At 48.7% G+C, this 25,827-nt stretch overlaps 3 protein-coding genes across 4 annotated transcripts; 2 read left to right on the top strand and 1 right to left on the bottom strand.

The window, feature by feature from the left end:
* Positions 1-658: 658 nt before the first annotated feature.
* LOC122387195 (dnaJ protein homolog 1-like) lies at positions 659-5,186 on the top strand. Its single transcript, XM_043377127.1, has 2 exons — positions 659-851; positions 3,277-5,186. Exon 2 carries the CDS (start codon positions 3,315-3,317, stop codon positions 4,395-4,397), a length of 1,083 nt encoding a protein of 360 aa, XP_043233062.1. The 5' UTR covers positions 659-851; positions 3,277-3,314; the 3' UTR covers positions 4,398-5,186.
* Positions 5,187-5,694: 508 nt separating this feature from the next.
* LOC122387192 lies at positions 5,695-25,813 on the bottom strand. Its single transcript, XM_043377125.1, has 11 exons — positions 25,737-25,813; positions 22,124-22,231; positions 21,479-21,616; positions 20,218-20,321; positions 19,200-19,805; positions 18,646-18,927; positions 18,096-18,305; positions 12,594-12,694; positions 10,325-12,302; positions 9,783-9,905; positions 5,695-6,188 (listed from the first exon to the last, which is right to left on the bottom strand). The coding sequence occupies exons 2-11, from the start codon at positions 22,219-22,221 to the stop codon at positions 6,064-6,066; spliced, it is 3,765 nt and encodes a 1,254-aa protein (XP_043233060.1). The 5' UTR covers positions 22,222-22,231; positions 25,737-25,813; the 3' UTR covers positions 5,695-6,063.
* LOC122387194 lies at positions 13,901-17,486 on the top strand. Of its 2 annotated transcripts, none has more exons than XR_006257514.1 (2): positions 13,901-14,411; positions 17,437-17,486. XR_006257514.1 is itself a non-coding variant. In XM_043377126.1 (2 exons), exon 1 carries the CDS (start codon positions 16,139-16,141, stop codon positions 17,150-17,152), a length of 1,014 nt encoding a protein of 337 aa, XP_043233061.1. In that variant the 5' UTR covers positions 15,947-16,138; the 3' UTR covers positions 17,153-17,297; positions 17,437-17,486. The 2 variants fall into 2 exon arrangements, 1 of the variants encoding a protein (XP_043233061.1); XM_043377126.1 differs by lacking the exon at positions 13,901-14,411 and adding an exon at positions 15,947-17,297.
* Positions 25,814-25,827: the final 14 nt, after the last annotated feature.

The following is a 25,827-nucleotide window of genomic DNA, read 5'->3' as shown; positions in this document are numbered from 1 at the left end:
AGGAGTCAGGTTGACAGTGACAAATAGGTCCTACCTAGTACCTGATAAAATGTAGGTATTTGTGGACAAGGTCGGGTGGTACTAACTACTATGTAGTACTACACAGTGTAGTACCTAGTCTACGACTACACTACACTAAACTATAGAACAGTCTGTCTTAAAAGTACCGCGCAAAGTGACTGTGGATCCAGGACTGACCCAAGACTGACCGAGGAAAGTGGATCAAGCTTGACCGAGGAAGGGCATTTGAAAGTCACCGAACCAATTGACCTGGGGAATGGACGACGACTTCAGATTGTACAGTATTTCCCTACACATCATGTAGCAAATAGTACATTATATAGTTTATAGCTGTATTTCCGTTTGCCCACCCCTATGTTTAGCATATATCAAGATATTCGATTCATGCTTCTAGTTCTTATTGCGGCTCATGCAATGCAATGCAGCAATGCTGGCCTCGTGTGCCTAATACTGTAACATGCGTAAGGGAATTTTCTTCAAGGAAATTTTTAATCTGGTAGTAACAGATATGCGACAAATAGAAGTGTAGCTGTTTCATTCATTTTTGTTCAAAAGCACTAACAGCCGCATATGTTGAAATTTTGCTAAAAATAGACGATGCTGGTTAGTCAAATGCTGCGATCGCGATGCATGGTGAACAGAGAATAAGCGTTATTCGTCAATTCAAGATTTTTCCACCCTGTTCGTCTGAGTTCAATAAATTCAATTCAAATTCAGTCGTTTGGGCTCAGGCTGAAATCATATGGGTTTCTGGACTTGACTCAACTTGACTACTTTTGAGAGCTTGCTAGTGCCTGAGGCTACCTTGGCCTGAAGATTTTGAATATAAGGTCGGTGCATTTTATTGTTTTTGTTAAATCCCCTTTTGCACCCCATGCTCAAAATTGAATAAACACCACACCATATTGTCACAAACCATTGTATTCAGGGCCTCGTCTAACATGTTAACTGGGGGGGCAATTGCCTCCCCAGTCGAGCGGATTGCCCCCCCAGTGGCCAACATTTGCCCCCCCAGTCAAAACGTGAACTTCTCACAAAATTACCTTCTATGCAATGCGTTTTTGTTAGGAGTCTTATACGGATTTAACGAGAAACGTTAAATTATTTGTTCAAAAACTGTTCATGCTCCATGACTACGGGAAAAGCCAGAGTTTTGTGATTTATAGACCTGAGTACTCACTGTGATTCTGTGATTTTGCTACTGTGATTCAAGTAGCAAATTGTCAATTGGCAGCTGCCAGTGACCCAACTCGTGTTTGTGCCCCGCCCCCCCCTCCCACTCAATCAAACGCCCACGGCCCAACACGGATAAATATGTTTAGCACTGTCTGGTGGGGCAATGTGAGGGGGTAACACATTAATCTTAACTCTCGCCCGTATTAGTGTTTTTCCAGCCGCGAACGTATGGGGGGGGGGGCGTTCTACCTTGCCCCTTGCCGTTTCGCCCCTGATCGAGCTAGAGCTTCGCGGAGAAAACCACCGTGTTGCCCGTCACGAGAGGAAGCCGATGATGCCTCATTTTAAGGCCTTAATCTTCGGTCTAAAGTCGGGAAAATCGCGGGACCTGTTACAACGTGGTAAAGGGTGGCTGCTATGTTTTTTCGGGGTGCTGATCACGAATATCATGTTAGTTAATTATCACAGATAATGTCTTCATGCATTTAGGCCAGGTCGGGTCAGGTCAGGTCAAGTCAACCAGTAAGGGTTTTGCCGGGTATTCGTAGTAGGTGGCAACCGCCTCTGGCTCCGACAGCTTCGCAACATGTTACGAAGGCACCAAAACTACTTCGTAAATGTTCAAATGGTTGCTAAATTCGAATTCAGCTCCAAAAACTGGCCTAGAATCATGTAAAACTCGAAAAAGTGAACCGAAGTCATCAAAAGCCAATGACCTGACCTGACCTCGCGGTGGCCTTGACGCCTACCCTAATGCATGGGAGCAATATCATATTCCATGTTTGAACGCTTGAAACCACGAAAAGACTGCAAACGCGCGTCTAATGCGAGCCGACATACGCCGAATCGCGATTCCGGCCAAATATGGTCTCGAAAAGAAGTCACAGGTCAAAGGTCATTACGGTCAGGGTCATGACATTTTCAGAGTAGGTGTAAAATTGACTAACGCGAGGGTACTGAATGTGTCGTCGCGGTCAGCCGCTTTTACGTGAGTTATTCGTGAAAAACCGGGGGGGGGGGGGGGTCCGTTCGACCCCCCCCCCCCCCTATACGAGCATGGCTCTTTTTTGTTTTTTGTTTGTTTTTTTTTTGTTAAAAAAAAAATAATGGTCTCAGGGCTGTGACGAAAAACAAGTGGCCTAAATCCGGTGAGAAAACAGGATTTGGGGGTACCCTAGGTTTGGGTCCTTCAGTCTCTGCCCCCGCCCCCCCCCCAGTGAAAATTCCTTAGACGAGGCCCTGATTGTATTGTATCAGCCTAGAAGCTTGTTTGTATGATCATCTAATGCAAAACATATGGTACCCTCAATGCTGAAATGACAACCTAATCTAATCTGGCTTAACCTTACCTTTATGTAAGTTGTAACATGACAGCTGGTTGGTACCTACTACCTAACCTTGCCTGACTCAGTTCTCTATATACCGTGGCCTGACTCAGCCTGTGGTTGCGTGTAACTCATATATGTTTTCTGTAAAAGTATTGTAAGTAATAAGTATTGATGTGTGTTCTTCTTCTCACTTTTCAACCTTCGTAGGATATGTTCTTTCTTTTTGTTTTTGTTTTGCAAATTTCTTCAGGTTTTTTTTTACTTTAAAGTTTAAATCAAAATGGTGCATAAGGAGGCAATCACTATTTCTGTTTTTATTCATTTAATAGGTAGGTACAGTCCACTGCAGAAGTGATGTGTGACTGTGGTTTCAGTCGTTGGTATCAGTTGGGAAACTAGGTACGAGGCAAAGATCTAAAAATTGATCAGCCAATCAACGGCTGGAGTGGGCGGAAATAAGAAAAATTCACCTGTTCCATGCATCCTAGCATTCAAATGAAAAAATAAGACATAAGAACGTTTTTTGGTGCACAATGCACTGGCGGCTCTAAATCACACAGTTACATTACAAGGTCAAACAATGATGGAAATAATTGTTTGATGGAATGGAAATCAGGAAATCAGAATGGAAATCAGTTGATCCATGTATCTTTTTAAGAAGCATCTACATCGTATTCCTGGTTTTTGTTAGAAGTCCTTTCAGGGCCATCTGAATTCAAATGGTATCCTAATTCTCTTTAAATTGTTTCAGGAATAGCACATAGAAGTGCTTCTTTCAGAGCGGAAGACATGGGAAAAGACTTCTACAAGGTGCTGGGCATCGGACGTAATGCTTCCGATGATGAAATCAAAAAGGCCTACCGAAAAATGGCACTGAAGTTCCATCCAGACAAAAACAAGTCTCCGGGTGCTGAAGAAAAGTTTAAAGACATCGCTGAAGCCTATGAAATTCTGAGTGATAAAACAAAGAAGGAGATCTTTGACAAGTATGGAGAGGAGGGTCTTAAGGGGAATATGGGCGGCGGCGGCGGCGGCGGCGGCGGAGGGATGGGCCAGCCGGGTGGCATGGGCGGCATGGGTGGAGGCCAGGGCTTCACCTACGCGTACCACGGCGACCCGCGCGCCACCTTCGCCCAGTTCTTCGGCACCAACAACCCGTTCGAGACCATTTTCACACAGGGCATGGGCGGCAGCGGCGTCATTTTCGACGAGGAGATGGACGCCGGAGACGGCGGCGGTCCGTTCGGCCCGCGGCCCAGCACGTTCCGCTCCCAGTCGTTCCACACGGGCCCGCCGCCGAAGCAGCAGCGTCAGCAGGCGCGTCAGCAACAGGACCCGGCGCTCGAGCACGACCTCTACGTGGCGCTGGAGGACATCGCCAAGGGCTGCACCAAAAAGATGAAGATCTCGCGGAAGGTGCTCAGCCCCGACGGCCAGTCGCTGAACCGAGAGGACAAGGTGCTGGCCATCAACGTCCGGCCCGGCTGGAAGGCCGGCACCAAGATCACATTCCAGCGCGAGGGAGACCAGGGGCACGGCAAAATTCCCGCCGACGTGGTCTTCATCATCCGCGACAAGTCCCACGCGGTGTTCAAGCGGGACGAGTCCAACATCAAGTACGCGTGTCCGGTGACGCTGAAGGACGCGCTGTGCGGCACCACCGTGATGATCCCCACGCTGACCGGAGAGAAGGTGCCACTCGACCTGTCCAAAGAGGTCATCAAGCCGACCACCACGCGCCGCCTGCTCGGCCGCGGTCTGCCCTACCCCAAGGAGCCGAACCGGCGCGGAGACCTGATCGTTACATTCGACATCAAGTTCCCTGACAAGCTATCCGAAAGCGCTAAAGAGATCCTGTCTAGCATCTTGTGAAATGTGCTCTGGACATCCTGTGATAAGGTGTCAGAGTTTTCCCTATTTCGGGCCGCAAGGAGAGATGAGGCTGCATGAGTGCATGGGGTGGTGCCCAGGGCTCCTAGTAATCCCGCGTCGGGAAGCGGGCGGTGTTCCAACCGTGTGGATAGTGTAGTTACGGGATCTTCGACTGCCGGGGACTCCTATATCAAGCTTGACCACATTATAACTTGATCTTATTGTTAGAATCCGCTTCGTCGATGGTAGATCCTGTGCGTTGGTGTTTTGTTTTGCGGAACCACCGTTCATTCCCCTTTAGCGTTCCATGTTTTCAGTTTGGTTGTTGCAGTGTTGTAAATTTGATCGCTCTTCTCAAATCAGCATGCCCACCACAGGTGTATTGAGAAATCGTGCACCGAAATGGTCTGTGGACCCTAAACAAAATTGCCTGTCCTCTGACATGTATTATGTATTGGTGTCCCGTTCCTACAACGCGTGACGCTATGAACTGCTTGGCGTATAATTGATCACATGTACGCTCCCCGCTAAATGTCTGCTAATATGACAGCACGTGTGTATTTTGACGACATTGATAATCGCTAAGCGACTCTACCTTCGGTCTGGTTCTACATGTCCGAATTATTTCGTTGTGATTCTTTGGCCCCGCGTTTCCTGGTCTCAGATGTATGTGAGCGTGGCATGTTGTCTATATCTTCACGCCTTATTCGCGTGGTTGTCCATAGCGGCAGGCAAACCAGTACGTCATCTATTGAGAGATACCAAATAAAACCCATTTTGTTTTCTAGACCAGCTCATGCAGTTTCTCTGGCAGGTGTTTGAAGGTTGGGAAGGAATTTAGAAGCTGTGATCGGCGGAGAAGTGCGTATTTCTCAACCACTGGCCAGTTTTACCAATAGAAAAATAGCCGCCTGCCGGAATTTTTTGCCTAAAGACCGCTTCACATACGGAGCGTAAGCGGTAAAGCCCTATCCGCTTACGTGTCCATCGCACTTACTGTCCGCATGTAAAGCGGTCTTCAGGCAAAAAATCCGGCAGGTGGCTATTTTTCTGTTGGTAAAATTGGCCTCACGACTTCATTTAGCAGCAGACATCGTCGTCATATCCGCCGATACATGTCAACAGTGGCTAGCCAAGTAATCCACGCTTTCCTGTTTTCATAGGCGAGCTGGCTTGTTGACTTCCACCAGGGGTCTTGAGTTGCGAATTGATACTGCGATGTTTGAAGAGCTTCATTATAACTTGTAAACCCCTAGCTGAGCTGACAAGTTCCACTAACACATATGAGACATTATAGCGGTTTCATTATTTATTGGAAAAGCACAATGAATCGGGCTGAACCATGCGATCTGCTTTGTTCGCAATGTTACGCAAACATGACTAATATCGGTACACAAAGGTTTGTACTGCGAGTGCCGGACGATATTTGCTCGCCTAATCTTATTTGATAAGCGATGCGCTCAGTTTAGAACGCTAAACACGACAAAAAGGCTTCAACAACATTCAACCACTATCGCTTAGTCCTGGCCGATCGAAGTCAGCTGACGGCACTCCATTCCTCACTCAGCATCCCACGCAAAAAATAACCACGCCCCCGAAACACCTCGCCCGCGGCGCCTGACCCCCTGATGACGTCACCGTGACGTCACAGAGGGGCCCGGGTCGGTCAGCTGAGTCGGCCGAGCCGCTCCAGTAGACGCACGTCCCTCATCACTGAGTGGAGCATGGCTCGGCACACCTGTGGCTGCTGTTTCTCCCAGTCCGGCTCCAGCTCTGCCACCTTCTCCAGCGCTGCCGGACGGAGGCGGGGTCAGATACACCAGAGGTCGGGGTCAGGGTCACGACCCGCCAGGTGTTAGAGGCTGGACTGGTCAGAGATCAGGGCAGTGCTGGAAATGAGGCCGCTTTCTGGTCCCGGTGTTCTCCGGGTGGATTATCTCCGTCCAGCGTTTAGCCTTTCGGGACCCACTCAGGGTCGCGGTTGTTTTCGCCGTTCGCCCCAGTCGAGATGCAAAGTTAACCCGCGCCCTGCTGGGGGTCCTGGATTTCCACGCCCTGCTGGGGGTGGGGGGGGGGGGGGTGTTTGAACACCCCCCCCTTCTAACTCGGCTCCTGGGCCACGTAGCGATACGCGGAAGGTGGCGTTCGAAAGAGCGTCAAAAATAATGAGGAAATCACTTCGGTCAATTTTTTGGTCAGGTCAAAGGTCAGGTCACCAGAGGTCATTGAAGGCAAAATTTCGCCGATTTCCAGGTCGAATGTCGACAATTTCCAAGAAGCCAACGCATAACTCGGGAACCAATAGAGCTACAGCGCCGCAGAAAAGCGCATTCGATAGCCCTATTAACGCCCTTTCTGAGTAATTCCCTCAGATTTGACCTAACGTCAACGGTTTTGCCTGCAGGGGGCAAAAACTGCAAAAATAGCCGATTTTTTTCGGAAACAGTTTTTCTGCAATAACTTTTGACCCAAGCCTTGTACGAGCTTACTTTTACCGGCATCGTGTTCCTCTCGTCAAGACGCATCGAATGAACTATAACTTGACCTTGAAAGGTCAACTTGAAAATTTGACCTCAGGTCAAGGTCATGACCTGACCGGAAAGGGTCATGTTGCATATCAGTCGATCCGTATCGTCGAGCTGAACACATCTAAGGCGTTTTCATCGCTCTAGTATGCCTCTATCAAAAGTTATTTGCGAAAAACTGTTAGATACCATTCGTGACCTAAGATCCATTCGTGACCTAAGATGACCTCAGGGCATAAACAGGGGTCACGGATACCATTTTCATGTTCAGTGTGTCTAAACCACTTGTAATTCAGTGTTTGGGAGTGTTTATAATGTCTTTCGTCCAAAAGAGGCGCATTTCCATTTTCTCCCATTGACTTATAATGGGGAGGTCGCAAAATTGACCTGACCTTAGGTCATCGATATCAAAATTCTGAGACATACATTTTGTACATGCTATTGCTCTTAGCAATCGCTGGAAGTTTCAAAGCGATCGGTCACTCGGTGTAGCTATGACAGACATTGAAACTTTTTATGAGGTGAGGTCACTTCAAGTGACCTGGTGACCTGACCTTGAATGACCTTGGTCTGAAATTTTCACAACATGTGTAGAATTGATGTATGATAAGGTGTACCAAAAACGGCGGCGCTCCGCGCCGCCGTTTTTGAGATATTCGCGAAAAACCACAAGGGGGGTGTTCAAACACACCCCCCAGCAGGGCGCGGGTTAATAGTCACACGAAGCTTATTTGCGCCGCCGTTTTTGAGATATTCGCGAAAAACCACAAGGGGGGTGTTCAAACACCCCCCCCAGCAGGGCGCGGGTTAATAGTCACACGAAGCTTATTTAGGGCCAGCCAAACCAGCTTAGTCTGGAGATACTGTTAACCCGCGCCCTGCTGGGGGGGGGGGTGTTTGAACACCCCCCCCCTTGTGGTTTTTCGCGAATATCTCAAAAAACGGCGGCGCGGAGCGCCGCCGTTTTTGGTACACCTTATCACACATCAATTCTACACATGTTGTGAAAATTTCAGACCAAGGTCATTCAAGGTCAGGTCACCAGGTCACTTGAAGTGACCTCACCCCATAAAAAGTTTCAATGTCTGTCATAGCTACACCGAGTGACCGATCGCTTTGAAACTTTCAGCGATTGCTAAGAGCAATAGCATGTACAAAATGTATATCTCAGAATTTTGATATCGATGACCTAAGGTCAGGTCAATTTTGCGACCTCCCCATTATAAGTCAATGGGAGAAAATTGAAATGCGCCTCTTTTGGACGAAAGACATTATAAACACTCCTAAACACTGAATTACAAGTGGTTTAGACACACTGAACATGAAAATGGTGTCCGTGACCCCTGTTTATGCCCTGAGGTCATCTTAGGTCACGAATGGTATCTAACAGTTTTTCGCAAATAACTTTTGATAGAGGCATGCTAGAGCGATGAAAACGCCTTAGATGTGTTCAGTTCGACGATACGGATCGACTGATATGCAACATGACCCTTTCCGGTCAGGTCATGACCTTGACCTGAGGTCAAATTTTCAAGTTGACCTTTCAAGGTCAAGTTATAGTTCATTCGATGCGTCTTGACGAGAGGAACGCGATGCCGGTAAAAGTAAGCTCGTATAATGCTTGGGTCAAAAGTTATTGCAGAAAAACTGTTTCCGAAAAAATCGGCTATTTTTGCAGTTTTTGCCCCCTGCAGGCAAAACCGTTGACGTTAGGTTAAATCTGAGAAAATTACTCAGAAAGGGCGTTAATAGGGCTATCGAATGCGCTTTTCCGCGGCGCTGTAGTTCTATTGGTTCCCGAGTTATGCGTTGGCTTCTTGGAAATTGTCGACATTCGACCTGGAAATCGGCGAAATTTTGCCTTCAATGACCTCTGGTGACCTGACCTTTGACCTGACCAAAAAATTGACCGAAGTGATTTCCTCATTATTTTTGACGCTCTTTCGAACGCCGCCTTCCCCGTATCGCTACGTGGCCCAGGAGCCGAGTTAGAAGGGGGGGGGGGTGTTCAAACACCCCCCCCAGCAGGGCGTGGAAATCCAGGACCCCCAGCAGGGCGCGGGTTAAATGTATGCATGTAGATGAAAGAAAAATGTTTTATAAAATCGATTAATTTCGAATTCGCATTTTCAGAGGCCCCAAATAAACTTCGTGTAACTATCAACTTTGCATCTCGAAAGGGCCGAGCGGCGAAAACAACCGCGGCTCTGAGCGGGTCCCGAAAGGCTAAGCGCTAGACGGGGATAACCCACCCGGAGAATAAAAGGCCGGGACCAGAAAGCGGCCTCATTTCCAGCACTGGATCAGGGTCACGTTTGGTTAGTAGAAGTTAGGTTAGAGGTAGGGACACGACACGACCAGTCAGGGGTTGGAAATACGGCAGCTCAGCGTCTAGGTCAGGGACACAGTGGATTCGGAATCTGTCAAAGATCCAGGCCACTACAGGTAAGGGTTTAGGTCAGGGATACTGCATGCCAAGTGTTGGGCCAGAAGCGCAAAAATCCCAGATGTGAGGTAAGATAATAGGGACATAGCATGTCAAGACTCTAGGGCCGGGGATAGGGAAACACCACGTCAGTGTCTATATGCAATGCAATGTGTATTGTCAGGAACACCGGTAAATCAAGTGCAAGTAAGTACCAACTACCAAGTGTACCAGGAAAGTCGAGAGCACGTTAAATAGCAGATAGGTAAGTGGAAACGACAATTCCGAAACAAGACAAGACACGGCTATATCTCCATCTAACACTCAGCAAACGTTAAAAAAATTCTCGACTCGTAAAACCACAGTAAAATGACCGGCGCCGGCAGCGGCGGCGGAGGGTGAGGGGTGACGGCGCCGGCCGCTGTCATCACTCACCATCCACGTGTCCCTCGATGACGTCCATCCTGGTCATCAGCGCCGTCTGCATCTGCGTCACGTGCTGCAGCAGGTTCACCTGACAGGTGGCCGGGTCGATCCGCGCCTCGCCCACCGGCGCCGCTGTGGGGGGCACAGAGGAGCCATCGGTCAGCGATGGGGCGGAACGTCGTCAAACAGTCAATACAGACTTTGAAGTTACAAGTTGGTGAGGAATCACACACCCCTGGACGGCGCGGTAAATTTACACTGCATTTGAAGAGGTTCTACCGCGTTCTATCATTTCTTTCTATTCGGTCAAAATCACCTTCTCCAAAATCACCTTCTGTGTATTCTTATACACAGTCTGTCGCGGAAAAGGGGTCTCACTGCCGTTCGTTCTCAGCAATCACCCAGGGCCCAGACCCTTGTCGTTATCGGTAATTTAAGTCACTATTCACTACTCTTTAGAAACACTCAATTACAATATCCGGTGATGTTAAGGTCAACCTCAAAACTGATACACCTCCGCACTGTCAGTTCCCCCGTCCCCGGGCACCCACCTGGCGGCGCTGGCGTCGGCTCGGTGACGGGTCCGTCCATCAGCTGATCGAGGTCACTCTGAGACGGCAGCAGGCCCACAATGGCGTCCAGCACGCCAGACAGCGGGTCATCGGTCTCCTCCAGAGGCTCGGACGCCGGCGCGGTCTCTGCCTCCCCGCTGTCGGTAGGTGGGGCGCTGTCGGCCGGTGTCTCCGCGCTGGCAGCCGGTGGGGCAGCCGTCTGCCCGCTGTCGGTCACTGCGTCTGTCGTCTCTCCGCTGCCGGTCGCTGTCTCTCCGCTGTCAGTCGATGGGACTGCCTTCTCCCCGCTGCCAGCAGCTGGTGCCGTCGTCTCCCCGCTGCCGCTCGCCGGGGGCGCTATTTCCCCGCTACTGACAGTCGGTGCGGGTGTAGCCTCAGAAGTCACCGGCACCTCTGCCGCCGCACCATCGCCCGCCGAGGTACCCTCAGCATCCTTCACCGCATCACTGACCGCAGCCAGCGAGGCTGTCAGAAGCGCCTTCTGGTCCGAGGACAGGGTGGCCAGCGGGTCCGTCTCCGGTCCGGCGCCGTTCAGCTCCCCCGGCTCCGAGGCTGTGTTGGTGTCCAGACCGGCTGGGGCGGCCGTCAGCTCCGCGGCCGCCGAGTTCACCGCCGCCAGAAGAGCGGGACTCTCCAGGGCAGCGGCCAGCAGTGACTCTGATTGGTCAGCCGCCGGAGTCGTCTGATCTGATTGGTAGATCCCGCCCGGCGCGAGAGTTGATTGGCTGTCGGCGGTTGACGTCGACTCCAATTGGTCGTCGGGTTTGGTGACTGCCTGTGATTGGTTCTCTCCCCCGGTTATAGTCTCTGATTGGTCGCCGCTCTGCTCCGGAGGCGGAGACCAGGGGCGCGCCCACAGGTACAGTTTGGGGTGGTTGAGGTCACTGGCGATGGCCAGCTTTGTCCTCAGACTGCGCATCACAGCCTGCAAGCTGAGCACGTTAGCCGTGAGGTCGCAGGCAGCGCGCATCACCGCCTGGGCGCGCTCCAGCGCCGGGTCGGCGCCGCCGAACGGCAGGCGCAGCAGCGCGCCGTCCCGGAACAGCTGCTGGTCCCACACGTAGCGCTGCGTGTGCCGCACGCGCCACGGGTGCCGGCACGTGGCGCACACGTACCGCGACGGCACCTCGTCGTCCGTGTCTATACCGAGACAGACACCGTGCTGCCAGGCCAGACACAGCTCACACTGGATCATCAGACCGTCCTCCTCCTGATGGCCACACGAACACCTGATCACCTCGTGGTGTTCTAGCTTGTCCGGCTCACTCATCAGGTCCTCATCGGCCCCGGCGTCGGCGTCGCGCGTTGAAGTAGCCGACGGCGCCGGCGAGCTAGGCGAGCCCACCTCCTCCAGAGAGGTATAGGAGAGGAGGCGACCGCTCTCCCCCGAGTCGGTCGGCCGGCGTGGGAGACGGCCCAGCGGCCGGCGCGCAGAGGATTTGTGCAGGCCCTCCTGCTCCACGATCTGGATAAAGTCTGGGAGCTGCGCCGGCGCCTCTTCAGAGGTGTTCTGCCTGCGGCGCGGCCGCCGGAAGCTGCGACTGCGCTGCCGCTCGGAGGAGACGGAGCGGGCGTGGTGCAGCGCCGCCAGCTGACTCACGTCCGAGCGGACAGACACCACTGGCTCGGCCAGCAGTTTGGGATCGTCGGTCGGCGGCACGGCGCTGGTCACCGACAGCAGCGGCGAGTCGGGCCGCGGGGGCGGGGAGCGCGGCGCCGGCTCGGGCGGCCAGGCGCGCTCGCCGCTGCTGCCGCGCCGCCGCTCCCGGCTCTGTGCCGACTCGCCCACTGAGCGGAGCCGGGCCAGCGGCAGCCGGGGCGACGGGACGCCGCCGCCGCCGGCGCCCTCGGCGCTGAGCTGGCTCTGCATGGTGCGCGACTCAGCGCGGCGCACCACACTCGCCGACCGGGCGTTCACCAAGTGCCGCAGCTCCGGGTGGTAGTGCTTGATGTGCATCTGCGGGGAGCACAGAACAAAACACGCTTATTATCACAATAAAAATTGGGTCATATAAACATCCAGATGTACATTATAATATACTCAATATCGCTGTGTACTGAGTAATCCTGTAACGGCTGTAGTCCTGATGAAATACAGCCCGCACCGAACAAGAAGGTTACAAGCCCCGGACCGGTGACAGGGTCATCGCTGTACATCCTTCCCCATCACCAGCCACCAGGTGCTACTATCTCACGACATCCTTTCCTCCACGAGGGCCAGAGAACACGATAGACAGCCCCTACCCACCTGAAGCAGACTCTCGTTGCGGAACTTTTTGTTGCAGTCTCGGTCGACACACGTGAAGTCCTGCTGCTCCGGCTCTGCTGGTTTATCGATTATCGGCTCCACTGGTGGAGACACGCACATAAGACGGTCAGAGTCTCAGCAGCAGCGGTCGGTAGTCGAAAAATCGTAACTGGTACCAACCCGGAGCCATCAACTAGGATGTAAATGAGAAAGAACCTTGCAGGACAGCTAGAACAGTAATGGAAGTGTCTCGAAGCGAGGCTTTCATTTTACTCTAGTGGCAAAATAATCCATTGGTCACGTCTAACCGCGGCACAAAAAGTCAGACAGAAGCATGTAAGTCGTATAAAAAGTATCAAAGTTTTAAGTTTGTATCCTTATCATCTGGACGACAAACAATAAAGCCCCCATCTACGAGGGGCGTTCAAAAAGTTCTCGGCCCGACCATGAAGGAGTAGAGATACGACGTCGACTTATTAGACCAAAAATGTTCATTTAGTCAAATAACCAGCGTTAAGACAAAAACATTTCGCGCAGCGCTTCGCGAGAGGCCCCTGGGTCTCCACAGCCAAGTGGGTTTTGAACGCATCTGGCACGTCCAAGACGGCTGCTTTTGTCTCCTTGCTGTCAGCGAAGTTGCCACTGCTAAGCAATTTCCTTGTGTTGGGGAAGAGGTGACAACCTGAGGGTGCAAGGTACGGATAAAAAAGTGGCTGTGACAACAACTCGAGGCCACAGCTCACTGCTTCGCTGATCGTCACCCTGCTCATGTGTGCTGGTGCGTGGTCCTGGATCAGGTGCACACTTTAAGTCAGCTTCCCTAGTCTCTCCTTGATATATGCTGCTCGCTACTGTTACCGAAGGGAGGTGTAGTATTCATCATTAATTGTGCGCCCCTGTTTTGGAAAGTTGACGGGCAGAGCCCCGCCAGCATCCCAAAATGCAACCACTGTCACCTTGCCGTCTGATTTAGACACGTCGCACACATTTGGTGGCCTTTACTCAGTGTGCTTCCACTTGTGCAACTCGTTCACGCCCTTAGGGTCAACGTGTGACACCCACAATCCCTCCACGGTAACAAGTAGTTCAATGAACTCTTTTGGATCTTCGATATAGGGGCCAAAATTTTCGCGTTACGCCTCCTTTCGAGTTTGCCTTTCCTCTGGAGTCAGCAAAGGGGGATGCATCTTGCAGAGATCTTAAACATATTAATACGCTATCGAAGAATGGCTTTGAGGAACCTGATAGACACCTCCGCTTCTGCTGCGTTGTTCCAGACTGTATCGTGAATTTGATAGATTCGCGATCGTCAGTGGACCACATCCAAACTCCGCGCGAGCTGGTGCACTAAATTCTTGTAATGTGAAATATTTTGTTGATCATAACAGTGGAAATTTAGGAAATTCAGGAATAGCAAGAAATTGGCGCACTGTAGTGAGTACTTTAATTGTTTTATTCGGCTCTTTTTATATTTTCTTTGTATATAATTGGTTCGTGAATTGAGCTGATAATTTCTCCGCGAGATATCTTCTTATGCGTTTTATGTGACTCATCGGGTTTACCTATGTTTCAGGACGAAACTTTTGTTCACAAGAAATCGATAATACATGAAAATTTAACGAAGTTCTACGTCTCAGTGTATTCACTTAACATTTCGTCTACAAGCTATTAAGAACAATGATTGAAAATTACTTGAATATTTGAATTTACTTTGCTTGATTACTAGAAATTTCTTGAAACTTTAAACAATGAAGGCAAATGAAGACATTATTATGGAACCGATTGGAAAGACGAAACGAGCTCGAGCCAGCGCAAAAAGTAAGTTCTCGAGAAAATGCAACGCTTTTAAAGAGTTAAGCCATCACCAGCAACCCTTCGCAGTGTTAAAGGATAAATTCGATGACATTCGCGCTAGCTTTCAAGAATTAGATAAGGCGAACGATCGACTCATCGAAACGATTAACGAATACGCATCGCACGGTGTTCTCGACAGCCTATTGCAGGAATGTGACGAGTATATGAAAGTAGTAGAATCGACTTTGGACGAAATTCGAGCAATTCACGCCTCTCATGTCTCAGAAAATTCCTCTTCTTCAAGGCAAATTCAAGTAAAGGCTCTAGATGCTCCTCGGTTTACGGGCGACATTCGAGAGTACGCAAATTTCAAACACGATTTCAAGAGACTTATGGAACCTGCGTATGGCAAAGACGCTTATGCCCTTCGATCTTGTTTGTTAGGATCGGCTTTGCAGACCGTAAAGGGAGTTGCCGATGATTATGACCAAATGTTTCAAAGATTAGACAATGTCTTTGGAAATCCTCGGAAGTTCGTGGATTCTATTATATACGACATCACGTCGATAAAACCGGTTCAAGAGGGTGACACAAAGAAGTTCGTTAGGATGGTCGACACAATCGAAAGATGTTGGCTCGATTTGAAACGTACAAATTTAACCGAAGAGATGGATACTATCGCAATGATCAGTATGGTCGAAAAATTGTTGCCGCCCACCCAAAAACGGGAATGGATTTTGTTAGTGGATTCAACTGATGTATCAAATGGTATGTTTGAACGCCTTCTAAATTATCTTCTTCGAGAAAAACGAGTCATAGAATATACCGAACAAGACATCCGAACCGAAAAAGCGAGAAATGTTCATCACACTTTAGCAAATCCAGCCCAAGAAACGTCATCATCAAACATAAAGCAAGAAGTTGTAAATTATGCGTCGGGTAGCACTCAAAATCATCGATCTCCGGAATCTCGATCGTGGTGCTGGATTCATAAGACGCCCAGCCACTCAGTGGAATTTTGTGCAAAATTCCTAGAAATGTCGGTGGCAGAACGGTCTGAAGTTGCAAAGCAAGCAGGAGCATGTTTTAAGTGTCTGAAAACTAGCAGACACATCGCCAAAAATTGTCTGAATTCTAGCCAATGTTCGGTATTCGAGGAAGGCCAAATTTGTGGTAAACGACATCATCCATTATTTCATCGAAAATTATATGCAGATACGGCTGTAAATCAAAACAACGAAGTACACAATGTCCTCGGCAATGAAGATCGTCCTATCTTGGCAGTCAACGCGATCCAATGTAAAAATCAGCGCATCAATGTCATGTGGGACTCGGGTGCCAGTGTTTCACTCATTACTCGTCGTGCGACCCAAAGACTGGGGATAAAGGGTAAAAATACAACACTTTCTATAGTAAAAGTTGGAGATGACCACACGTCTCTCGACAGCAAAAAAGTGTGGGACTCGGGTGCCAGTGTTTCACTCATTACTCGTCGTGCGACCCAAAGACTGGGGATAAAGGGTAAAAATACAACACTTTCTATAGTAAAAGTTGGAGATGACCACACGTCTCTCGACAGCAAAAAAGTAGATGTTCCGCTAGAAGACCTGAAAGGGAAAATTTGGACAGTTCCAGCATACGAAATTGATGAGATTACCGCAAATTTAAATCAGCTCGACGCAAAACAAATTCAAAGTCACTTTCCAGAGATTGACGCATCGGTAATCGCGAAACCGAAAGGCAAGATCGACATGCTAATAGGCGTGGACTCTTGTGCCATCATGCCTACAGTCGTAAGAACCGTCGGGAATAGCCAACTCCTTGAAAATCAATTTGGGTTATGCGTCAGAGGCTCTTTTGAAAGGAAAAACGAAGATAGACGAGCGACATGTGCAATAAGATCTGACCCCGACGAAACTAACGTCAAGACGCCACTTCATATGAACATAGAAGAACTAGGATCAACGGAAAAGGAACTGACAAAAGACAAAGGACAAAAACCCGACCACGGAAAGATAGATGGCGACCTACCAGATTGCACGAACGGTTTGCACCACAATCTCCCGCGACCTCGTGAATACCCGGTTACCGCTGACATCCTTAAAATTCACAAGTCAATACATCTCCGAAACTGTGGCGACCAACATACACATCAATATCTGAAACGAACCGAAACACGAACCGACATCGACTTTGAAGAAAACCGAGCCAACGCCGACCGCTACGCTCTCACAACATTTCGCTCACGAAACCGACTCAATGGTGTAGTCAGCCTTGCAATTATAGACAAGTGCAAAAAACGAAATTCCGAAGAAAACTGCTATGTTGATTGTTTAATGAAAGCAATAACACGGGGAAGACATGATGCGACCAATATCGGCATAGAGACACAATATATTTCGATAGAAATAAACTGCAAGATCAAGGACTGTACAGTAATTGGACTATTTGGATCGAACACAAACGCAAAGGTGCCAAATTTGATACGAAAACGACTGCTTGCGATGACATGCGAAGCAAATCCGAACAGTTATAGACTCGATACGAAAATGCATTTATTATGTAGACGACAAACCGAAAGAATCGAAGACCCGTCCAGCAGAAGTAGCACGAGGAGTATTACGACTCGGAGGCCCAAGACACGATCAGCTGACAACGAATACTGGAGAAGATCGAACATCGTGATCAAATGGATAATAAATCGTCTCATCTCACTCTTGAAATTCGTGAACCAATCGGACACTGGCGGGGGGAGTGTATCGTGAATTTGATAGATTCGCGATCGTCAGTGGACCACATCCAAACTCCGCGCGAGCTGGTGCACTAAATTCTTGTAATGTGAAATATTTTGTTGATCATAAAAGTGGAAATTTAGGAAATTCAGGAATAGCAAGAAATTGGCGCACTGTAGTGAGTACTTTAATTGTTTTATTCGGCTCTTTTTATATTTTCTTTGTATATAATTGGTTCGTGAATTGAGCTGATAATTTCTCCGCGAGATATCTTCTTATGCGTTTTATGTGACTCATCGGGTTTACCTATGTTTCAGGACGAAACTTTTGTTCACAAGAAATCGATAATACATGAAAATTTAACGAAGTTCTACGTCTCAGTGTATTCACTTAACACAGACCAGCACATTTGTCATTTTTCACAAAGAAGTGCTTATTTTTCATATTTTCTTGAGTCAATGCTGTTGATGGCTGCCCAGTGTGGGGGTGACCATTAATGATCTGTTGACCAAAATTGAACAGAGATAACCACTTTTTGACGCTACTGTAAGAACGACAAACCTCAACATGTGTTGGCACTAGCTTTCGGTGAATAACGTTTGGTGCATTTTTCTGCAACACATGAACCAAATCACTGTTCTCTTCTGGGCGTCGCCCATTCTGACCGGGAATGGCAAACTATGTTACGATTAATTAGCAGCCTGAACCAATCACAGGGCAGATTGGTTAATGGCTATGTAAGTGGACATCCCAATAACACATCATTGAACACACCGCGTTGCAGGCCGAAATTCCAACTCCTTCATGGTTAGGCCGGGAACTTTTTGAACGCCCCTCGTAATGACTCATATCTCATTATCCCTTTATCTCTGCCTCTGTCCCATCGAGCCAATTCATTCATGACTGTCCATGACTGTCGATGAACTCAACAACATAGGCGCCCCCGCCGCAAAGCATCACCGCCCAATCAACTCACGTGCCCAGCCGAGCGGCAGTTTCTTCTGGGTGCCGGTCGCTGCCACATACATGCCGCGGGCGGCGGGGCCGGGCAGGCTCGGGGTGGAGGTCAGGGGCGGCCGGCCGCCGCCCTCTGGTGGACCGCCCGACGGTACAGACATAGAGGAGGTGAAGGACGGCCGGCCGACGGACCGCGGCGGTGACTGGCGACGACGGCGACCCGCCGTCTCTGCGGCAGGTCATCCGGTCAGGCGAGAGCACGGCATTTGAACAGTCTAGACATGCAGCCCGGCAGGGATTAACAGCAGACATAGAGCAATATGAAGAGCAGTGATTTAGAAAAAAAAACATCAAGATTCCATCAATTACATTCCATCACGATGGGTGGGTAAGTCCTGCACATCAAGCCCGTTTTTAAGCAAATTCCCAAGTCCCGTCTCCCTGAGTAAAAGCAAATTCAGCAATCCCAATTTCACATGTGGAGTCTGGCGACTTCCTCAGGCATCGAGTACTTTCCCATTGATCGCCACCTCCGCTTCCCTCTGACACGAAACGGTCCCCCGTCTCACCTGATCGCGGCGGCCTGCGGAACATGACGCTGGGCTCCAGGTGTGTGGCTCCGGTCCGCTGCACGAACCGCTCCAGTTCCGCCCGCGACCGGAACCGGGTGCCGTCCGGCGCGAACAGCGTGATGTCCAGCCGGTTGGTCTGTGTGCGCGGTGTGAGCACGCGTCGCCAGCCGGGCGGCAGGTCGTGCTCGGCGGTCGGGTCGGCGGGGCTGGGCGGCGCCGCGGCGGGAGAGGGAGTGGGCGCCGGTGGAGAGGCGGACCGGTAACTGGAGCTGGCAGTGTCTGTCGGCGGAGGGAGGCTCTGGTGAAGAAACTGGGAGCCGTTATGTCAGCGCGTAAGAAGATAATGCATCGTCACTGCATAGTGAGGCTGGAACAAACTAAAGATCTCGCGCACATAAACGCGTTCGGAATGCAATAAGCAACCTAAAACACGGTCTTTTTAATGGACATGAACATTGCACAAGTACTCAAGAACATGAACGCAGTACCTAGGTACACAACCAAATGCTCAAGCGTCACCCTAGAACCACCGACGAAACTCTCCCACTCACCATCTAGGGAGAGCACCGACTCGCTGTAGACCGACTCCTCCTCTCCGCTCCCGGCCTCTTCTTCCTCCTCTCCCTCTCCCTCCGCCTCCTCATCTCCGGTGTCCTCCACATACTCCGCACCCTCCTCCTCCTGTTCCTCCTCCTCTGGCATCGAGTCCCACTCGGAGCCCGTGTCGGCCGAGTCGCCGTCGGCGTCCTCCCGCGAGCTGATGGCCCAGCTCTGTTTCCTGCTGCTGCCGCCCGGCGTGCTGGCCGCACTGCCGGTGGACGGGGCGCCCGACGGGCTGCGATGGCGGCTCTCGGACTCCTCCCGCATCTGACGACGGGCCCGCTTCGGTCCGAGGAGTTCCTCGACGATCGGATTGGTCTTCCGCTTCCGCTTGGTGTCCAGCACCTCGGGCACGAAGCCGGCGGGGGCCGGCGGCGGCACGGGGATGCCACTCGGACCGGCGATGGCCGTTGGAGTGTTGGGCAGAGCGGGCAGCGCCGACCGGCCCGGCCCGGTGGCCGCGCCGAACCGCTGCTCGTTCTCCCGGGTCCACTTGCTCAGCTGTTTCGACTTGAGCTTCTTCATGAAGCCGTCAAAGAACATGACCTGGTATGTGTCTGAGAACGGGAGGCAATTCGCTGGGTCAGCTGAGACGGCCATCGTAAAACGTGCAGACAGTGGATGCATCGGCCAAGTTACCGCGATATGTGCTGGATGAAAATGGTACGAGTCTTTTCCGACCTAACAACTTTGATCATTTGATGCTGTAAAAACTATGCATTAGGTATGCAATGAAATGTAGCAAGGTTGCTATTACGCTCGGTGCACCAAGGAGCTAAAGATTCTATTATCGACGAGCGAAAACTCTACTCCAACTGCAGTCATTAATGGTTTTTGCACAGTGCACACGCGGTCTGCAAATGTCCGGGAAACATTTCCGTACGTTTGCGTTTAAGTCTTATGTAGCCCTGTGCTACAGAATGCGCTATGCCTTGTGATGTGCTACACAGCCGCAGACCACCGCCTTACCGTTAGGGAGTACGGCCTGAATGGATCCCGGGTAGCGGCGGCCGTCCGACCACACTGCGAACACGTCCTCACGCACGCGAAAGTGTTTCTTACTGTCCTGCCGCCTGGCGAGCGTCGACAAATGGTCAGACAGGTAAAGACGGGCGGGTTAAAGGCACGGCGCCTCCCCTCCCCCCCCCCACACAGTGGGCAAGGTAATGTAAGATACTAACATACCATGACTGTAAGCAGTCAGGGGGAACCAAACATTGCAGACACTTAATTTTATCTGATTTCGTATGCCATTGAGTCACTAGCCACATTGTAATACATTTGGCGTTAACAGTACTCTGGCATGTCAGTCCCATAATCACACATTAATACCATGGATGAAGTATTCCTGGATAGGACACTCCCTATTCCCCAACACTAGCGCCGGCGACCAAGCGGCCGCCCTGGTGGCGGAGCTCCGAAACATCGGCGGCGAGTGCGCCGGCGGCCGCCGCATTGGCGTGCGTGCTAAAAACGCGGTAATGGATGGCGAAATTAGCGAACTTTAGCTCATAAGACACGATTTAAGAGACTTCACACATATTTTAAGTTCTTTCTTATAATTATTATGGCTCCATTTAGTCACTATCACATACGGAATCATTACCTGATGCCCATAAACTGAGCCGGTATTCTTGACTTGCCGATGCAATTTATCATCAAATATCATCGTTCCTCGGCAGTCAAACAAGTTCCTATTGATGATTTAATACAAATATCAACTTATTTTCATGTTATCGCATAAAACTTCACTTTATTCTAACATTGGCTCTTCGGCTGTAATCACGAACCCTCACTTGTCAGCAGAATTTAAGCAACTTCTTATATCAAAACTGGGAAAAGAATATTTCCATGACATTCCTCAACACCTGTTCTACCAGGTTCACAAAAATTTTCATCAAAATCGGTTACAGGTAAGTAATAAACGACAAAAGTATACAAAAAGACACGCTCCGCCCATAGCCCGCAATGCTAAAATAACGCCAGCGCCCTCGCCGTCGGGAAATCCGCCGCCGCCGCCGGGTGGTCGGAAAATCGGCGGAGTGTCCAATCCAGGAATACCTAATCCATGTTAATACGTAGGTAGCAAAGAGAGTAATTAACAAAAAATGCCTATTTACATCAACATCCATAAAATGCTGCCAGCAGCACTCTGGTAGTTGGTAATTGAGCCCAGCTCAATTTAAATTATTTTAAAATGGAGCAATAGAAATATATGCACATTACTCACTGCCTGCCCTTATCCTTGCAAGGCCTGATGTCTGGTGATGACATGGGCACCCATTCATCAAACTTGTGAGACCACCGGTCATAGTGAATGAGAATTAGCTCCTTTTCCCAGTCCACTTGCAGAATTTTGCATGTATACCTGCAAATGTATGATGCATCATGATTCATGCCAATGAGAAAATGCAAACATACCCCAAGTGGATAAACAGAGGGATACATATCAGGTATCTCAAAATATATACCATTCTGAATCACTGGAAAAATAATTGAGATGATGCGATGCAAAATGACTACACATATTACTGAGCTTACCACTTGCTAGTCTTTTTTCATTACTGATAAATAATAAAAAACTGCATTTGAATGGGATGCACCAATAGGTACATTGCAGCTACCTAAAAAGGAAACAAGTTTAGCTTGAATGTTTGAATACAACATAACACATACACTACTTGGTATTTTGGTACCAAGCACAACTCTTATTCTATCATCCCACCATTAGGTTCCAGAGAACTATGTAGCATGGAGAAGGGAAACTCCAATCTGTCCATTTTCTAAAGGCAGGGCCAGACATTTTCTAGGGTGAGGATGCTAGGGGGCAGGGGCCGAGCAGCCTTAATTATTCATACTTAAACAAATACCATACCATACTCCTGTCTCCAGTAACTCAATTCTGAAACCTGTTTCGAACTTGAAGCCAGGTCTGGATATTTTTTTCTTGGTTGATCCATCAGGATCTGCCATTTTCAGCTACCTGAAAATAAAAAGTGAATGGTTACTATAATCACTAATAATACATAATTAAGGGTAACTCTTGTAACATGACAGAGTTTCCTATTCACCTTCATATTTTAGGATTAGTTAATATTTAACCTAAGTTGCTTCCTGACTCGCATAATATCTCTACCTAGACTACTCATCTGTCCTGACACAGATGCTGAGCCTGAATCTTTCCCATACATTGATATATGATATATGTACTGAGTGTACAGATTACCTTCCCCTAGGCCAGGTACAACTGTAACTCATCCATTGCACAATGGAACAAACCATCTTTCTGCCCACTCCATAGTCCATCTGTGGGTACAGCCCAAGGCTATATAAACCAGGTAGAACGCTCCGGGAAAAAAGTTGGAAACAATAAATTAGTTGCGGCATTCCCTGATGACGCGAATGTGGGTCAGCGGCCGGCGGCCGGCGGCCGCTAACACTGTATGAAGATGAATGCATGGAACTTTTGCTTGTTGGAGATTGCGCTAGGCAGTTAAATGTTAATGTTAGGATATGTTTCGAAAGTAAATTGAACGACGCTTCGAACGCCGTCAATGAATTTGCGATAAGACGATTATTTGTTTAGTTAGAGCCGGCGAACTTTTACCTTCCGACCGCGCGGGGAGGCGATATGGTGCGACACTGACGGTTTTTACGACAGCTCAAAATTCTTTTGAGCTAAAGAGCTGAAATTTGACATGTCCAATCTTTTGCTCAAGCTGGATCTTCTGGTACAAGTCGCATATTCAAGGTACGTCAGGTTGTTGAGCTATGTTGTCGCTCGTGAGCCTCTACACAGTCCAAAAACAACGCAATTTCTGAACACTCAGTGTCAAGAAATCCTTCACAGAAAGATGACAGTTGGCGGAAAGAATGGCTGTCGGTTTCTTACCGCTCGTATGTATCGTGTTTTCACAAGAGTTTAGTAAGGTCAGGTCCCTAACGTCACCTCCCCTCATAACTCAATAGGACTAGGTTTACTATCATAGAAGCGTTTATCAATCGCCGGAAATCTTAGCCAATCCCACTGGACACTGGATCCATAAACACATGGGGCCCTCCTGACTGGCCACTCCCTCTGAAATCCACAATAACATTGGGCTGCGGCCATGGTTATGTATTAATGGTTTTCACTAACAGAAATACAACAACTTCAACCGGCACAATGCACGCCGCCACAACAGTCCGACCAACGTCCCTGATATCGACTAGCACTCGGCCGGATGCACATATGCGGGGCCAATCAGTCCGAATGTGACCTGCAGCTTACAATTGCTGTGTCGCATGGCGCATGGCACAGGACGATTCCTAGCAGCTGTCGGCTGGAGTGGAGAAACAGCACGTTGCGACACACCGCGCCGGCGACAGAGCTCAGCAGGGCTGGTTGGAGGCTGGAGCCGGAGGTAAGGGCGGACACAGGCACAGACATTGCAGGACAAATAACAGGATGTCAGTTAGGGATATTATTCAAGACGAATGATTCAAGACGGACTGAAATGATGCACATTTTGCTCACTTGGATACCAACTTCAAACTTGACGTTTATAGCACCACGGAAACAATGGCCACACAGGAAAAAAAACAAAAGATGAGGTGTTTTCAACTCAAGGAAGTAAATAGAGGTTGCATATGATGGAACAGCCCGAAGTGCAGACAAGCACATATTTTTGGTAATGGCTATCAGCTGTCCTACTCCGCTTCTCCCTGCAACTACTGGACACATCTGAAGCATCATCTAATATAGGTAGCACCAATGTCCATAACAAAAGTTTGCAAAGTGCCAGGGGAAATATGCCTACATCATGCATGACAAATGAAGCTTATGTAAAGAGAAGAGTTGGCAAAAGCATTTCATAGTTAAAATTATTTAAAACTGCACACAGGGCAAACATAAAAAGCAGCAAGTGTGCTGTTCTGTTATGCTAAGAAATAGTCCAAAACAAAATACATCTTTTCATGTTTGAACTGGTTGTTCTTCTATGCCACTTCATCCATATCTTGATTACAGATGGGCTGTTGCTGCAGGCTGATGAAGTGACACTTGATTGCCTTTGTGCGAGTTTCAGTTGCAGCCTCCTGGGTACTGCACTGGAAAGCAGATTGAATTGAATGCCTCTGAAAGATAGGAATAAAGGGCAAAGTTAGCTGTAGTAGTGTCAATGATAATAGACATGACATTTTTGTCCTTTGACATACATTTGTTGATGTACAAAAAGGTACAAAATAAATTGGTTTGTTTCAAGACACGCACACTGCACAAAGCCGCACAGACATTACACAGGGATATGACATTGGTACACATAAAACTTGATGATTAAATAGGTCAAAACTCGCAATAATAATTGAAGTAAAAGTTACAATCACAATCATTTCAATTTGATTTAAAATGACTTGACATAAGTCACAAGACGCAACGCTCCTATTCACTTAAGAAAGGTTTTTATGCTTTCATTATCCTCCACATATCAACCAGCTTGATACCAGGCTGTGCAATAGTGTGTACATAACCCCATGTTGCCATTTTATTAGAGCAAGTGGGGTTACAACAACAATGCTAATGTCAAACCCACATCTGCAACCCGTACTGCAGTTTCAATCACCTTACAAGCACACCTTCTGGCAGTTTGATAGGTAGAATGGTCATTACTACTTTCTCCTCATATTCAACACATATTCCCTTTATACAGATATAGTTTAGACCGGGTTATGGCAAGCATTTTCGAGAAAAGATATGATTGAAGTCAAAGACTAAGGTCGAGAGAAACAACACCAACATAAAACACCGACTATGTAGCACTAATACTGTCAAATTCATAAAAATATATACATGAGTCGATCAGAAATTCACTGTAGATTTCGAAAATGGTATCAAATGCCACTCAAATGCCCCCATTCGCATGTACGAAGCAATAAAACACTGACCTTCATTTCCGCGTGCCATTCTCCATAGGCCACTGTGTATTAAATAACGCGTTCACCGATAGCAAAAAATGAGACCCACATATGACGCGTTTACTACCAGCCAATCAGCGCTCGAGATGCTGAACGCTGATTGGTGGAAAGGGCCGTCGTTAGCAGTCCATTACACGTTGTTTTCTTTGAACATGTGCGCGAGCGCTGATGCTGCTCACGGGTTGTTTCCATTTTTCGTAATGCTGAAGGCACGGGAGCGAACCCCCCTGTACAGCCTCACACATACCTCAACCTATACTGTGGCAGCTGCTATGTCAAGGTAGGTAGACTTTGAGGATAGTTGGTTGAGTATAGGGTTGCTGAAACTCCACAATAGGAGTCTAACAAATAAGGATACCTAAACAGCTCCTCATTCTACATATATATGCGTTAAAATGTCATTTGACGCGGTAGTGACAATTGCGGCGAAACGTGAAAGGCACTTTATCGACAGATTTCGCGATTTATTCATCCTTCCGTGACCTAAAAAGTAGACTATTATACATCACTTGCCAGTTCAGCTAAAATAAACCCACCTTCAACCGTAAAATTGCCAAGGAAGACTTCAGAGCGAATGTAACGCGGCACGAGCACGCGACTGTCAAGCAAAAAATAACAAAGATGCAT

Source organism: Amphibalanus amphitrite, unplaced genomic scaffold (genome assembly GCF_019059575.1).
Source record: "Amphibalanus amphitrite isolate SeventyFive unplaced genomic scaffold, NRLGWU_Aamphi_draft 000276F_arrow, whole genome shotgun sequence".
Lineage (NCBI taxonomy): Eukaryota > Metazoa > Arthropoda > Thecostraca > Balanomorpha > Balanidae > Amphibalanus > Amphibalanus amphitrite.
The sequence above is the reverse complement of the archived record's forward strand: the minus strand, read 5'-3'. Positions and strand labels throughout refer to the sequence as shown.

Bases quoted from the DNA above. Each gene is read 5' to 3' on its own strand.
- LOC122387195 (XM_043377127.1), top strand. From the start codon at position 3,315: ATGGGAAAAGACTTCTACAAGGTGCTGGGCATCGGACGTAATGCTTCC.
- LOC122387194 (XM_043377126.1), top strand. From the start codon at position 16,139: ATGCTAATAGGCGTGGACTCTTGTGCCATCATGCCTACAGTCGTAAGA.
- LOC122387192 (XM_043377125.1), bottom strand. From the start codon at position 22,221: ATGGCAGATCCTGATGGATCAACCAAGAAAAAAATATCCAGACCTGGC. The intron at 20,322-21,478 runs GTGAGTAATGTG...GACGCTCGCCAG, and splicing joins TGCAAGGATAAGGGCAGGCA to GCGGCAGGACAGTAAGAAAC. The intron at 9,906-10,324 runs GTGGGTGCCCGG...TGCCCCCCACAG, and splicing joins GCCGACGCCAGCGCCGCCAG to CGGCGCCGGTGGGCGAGGCG.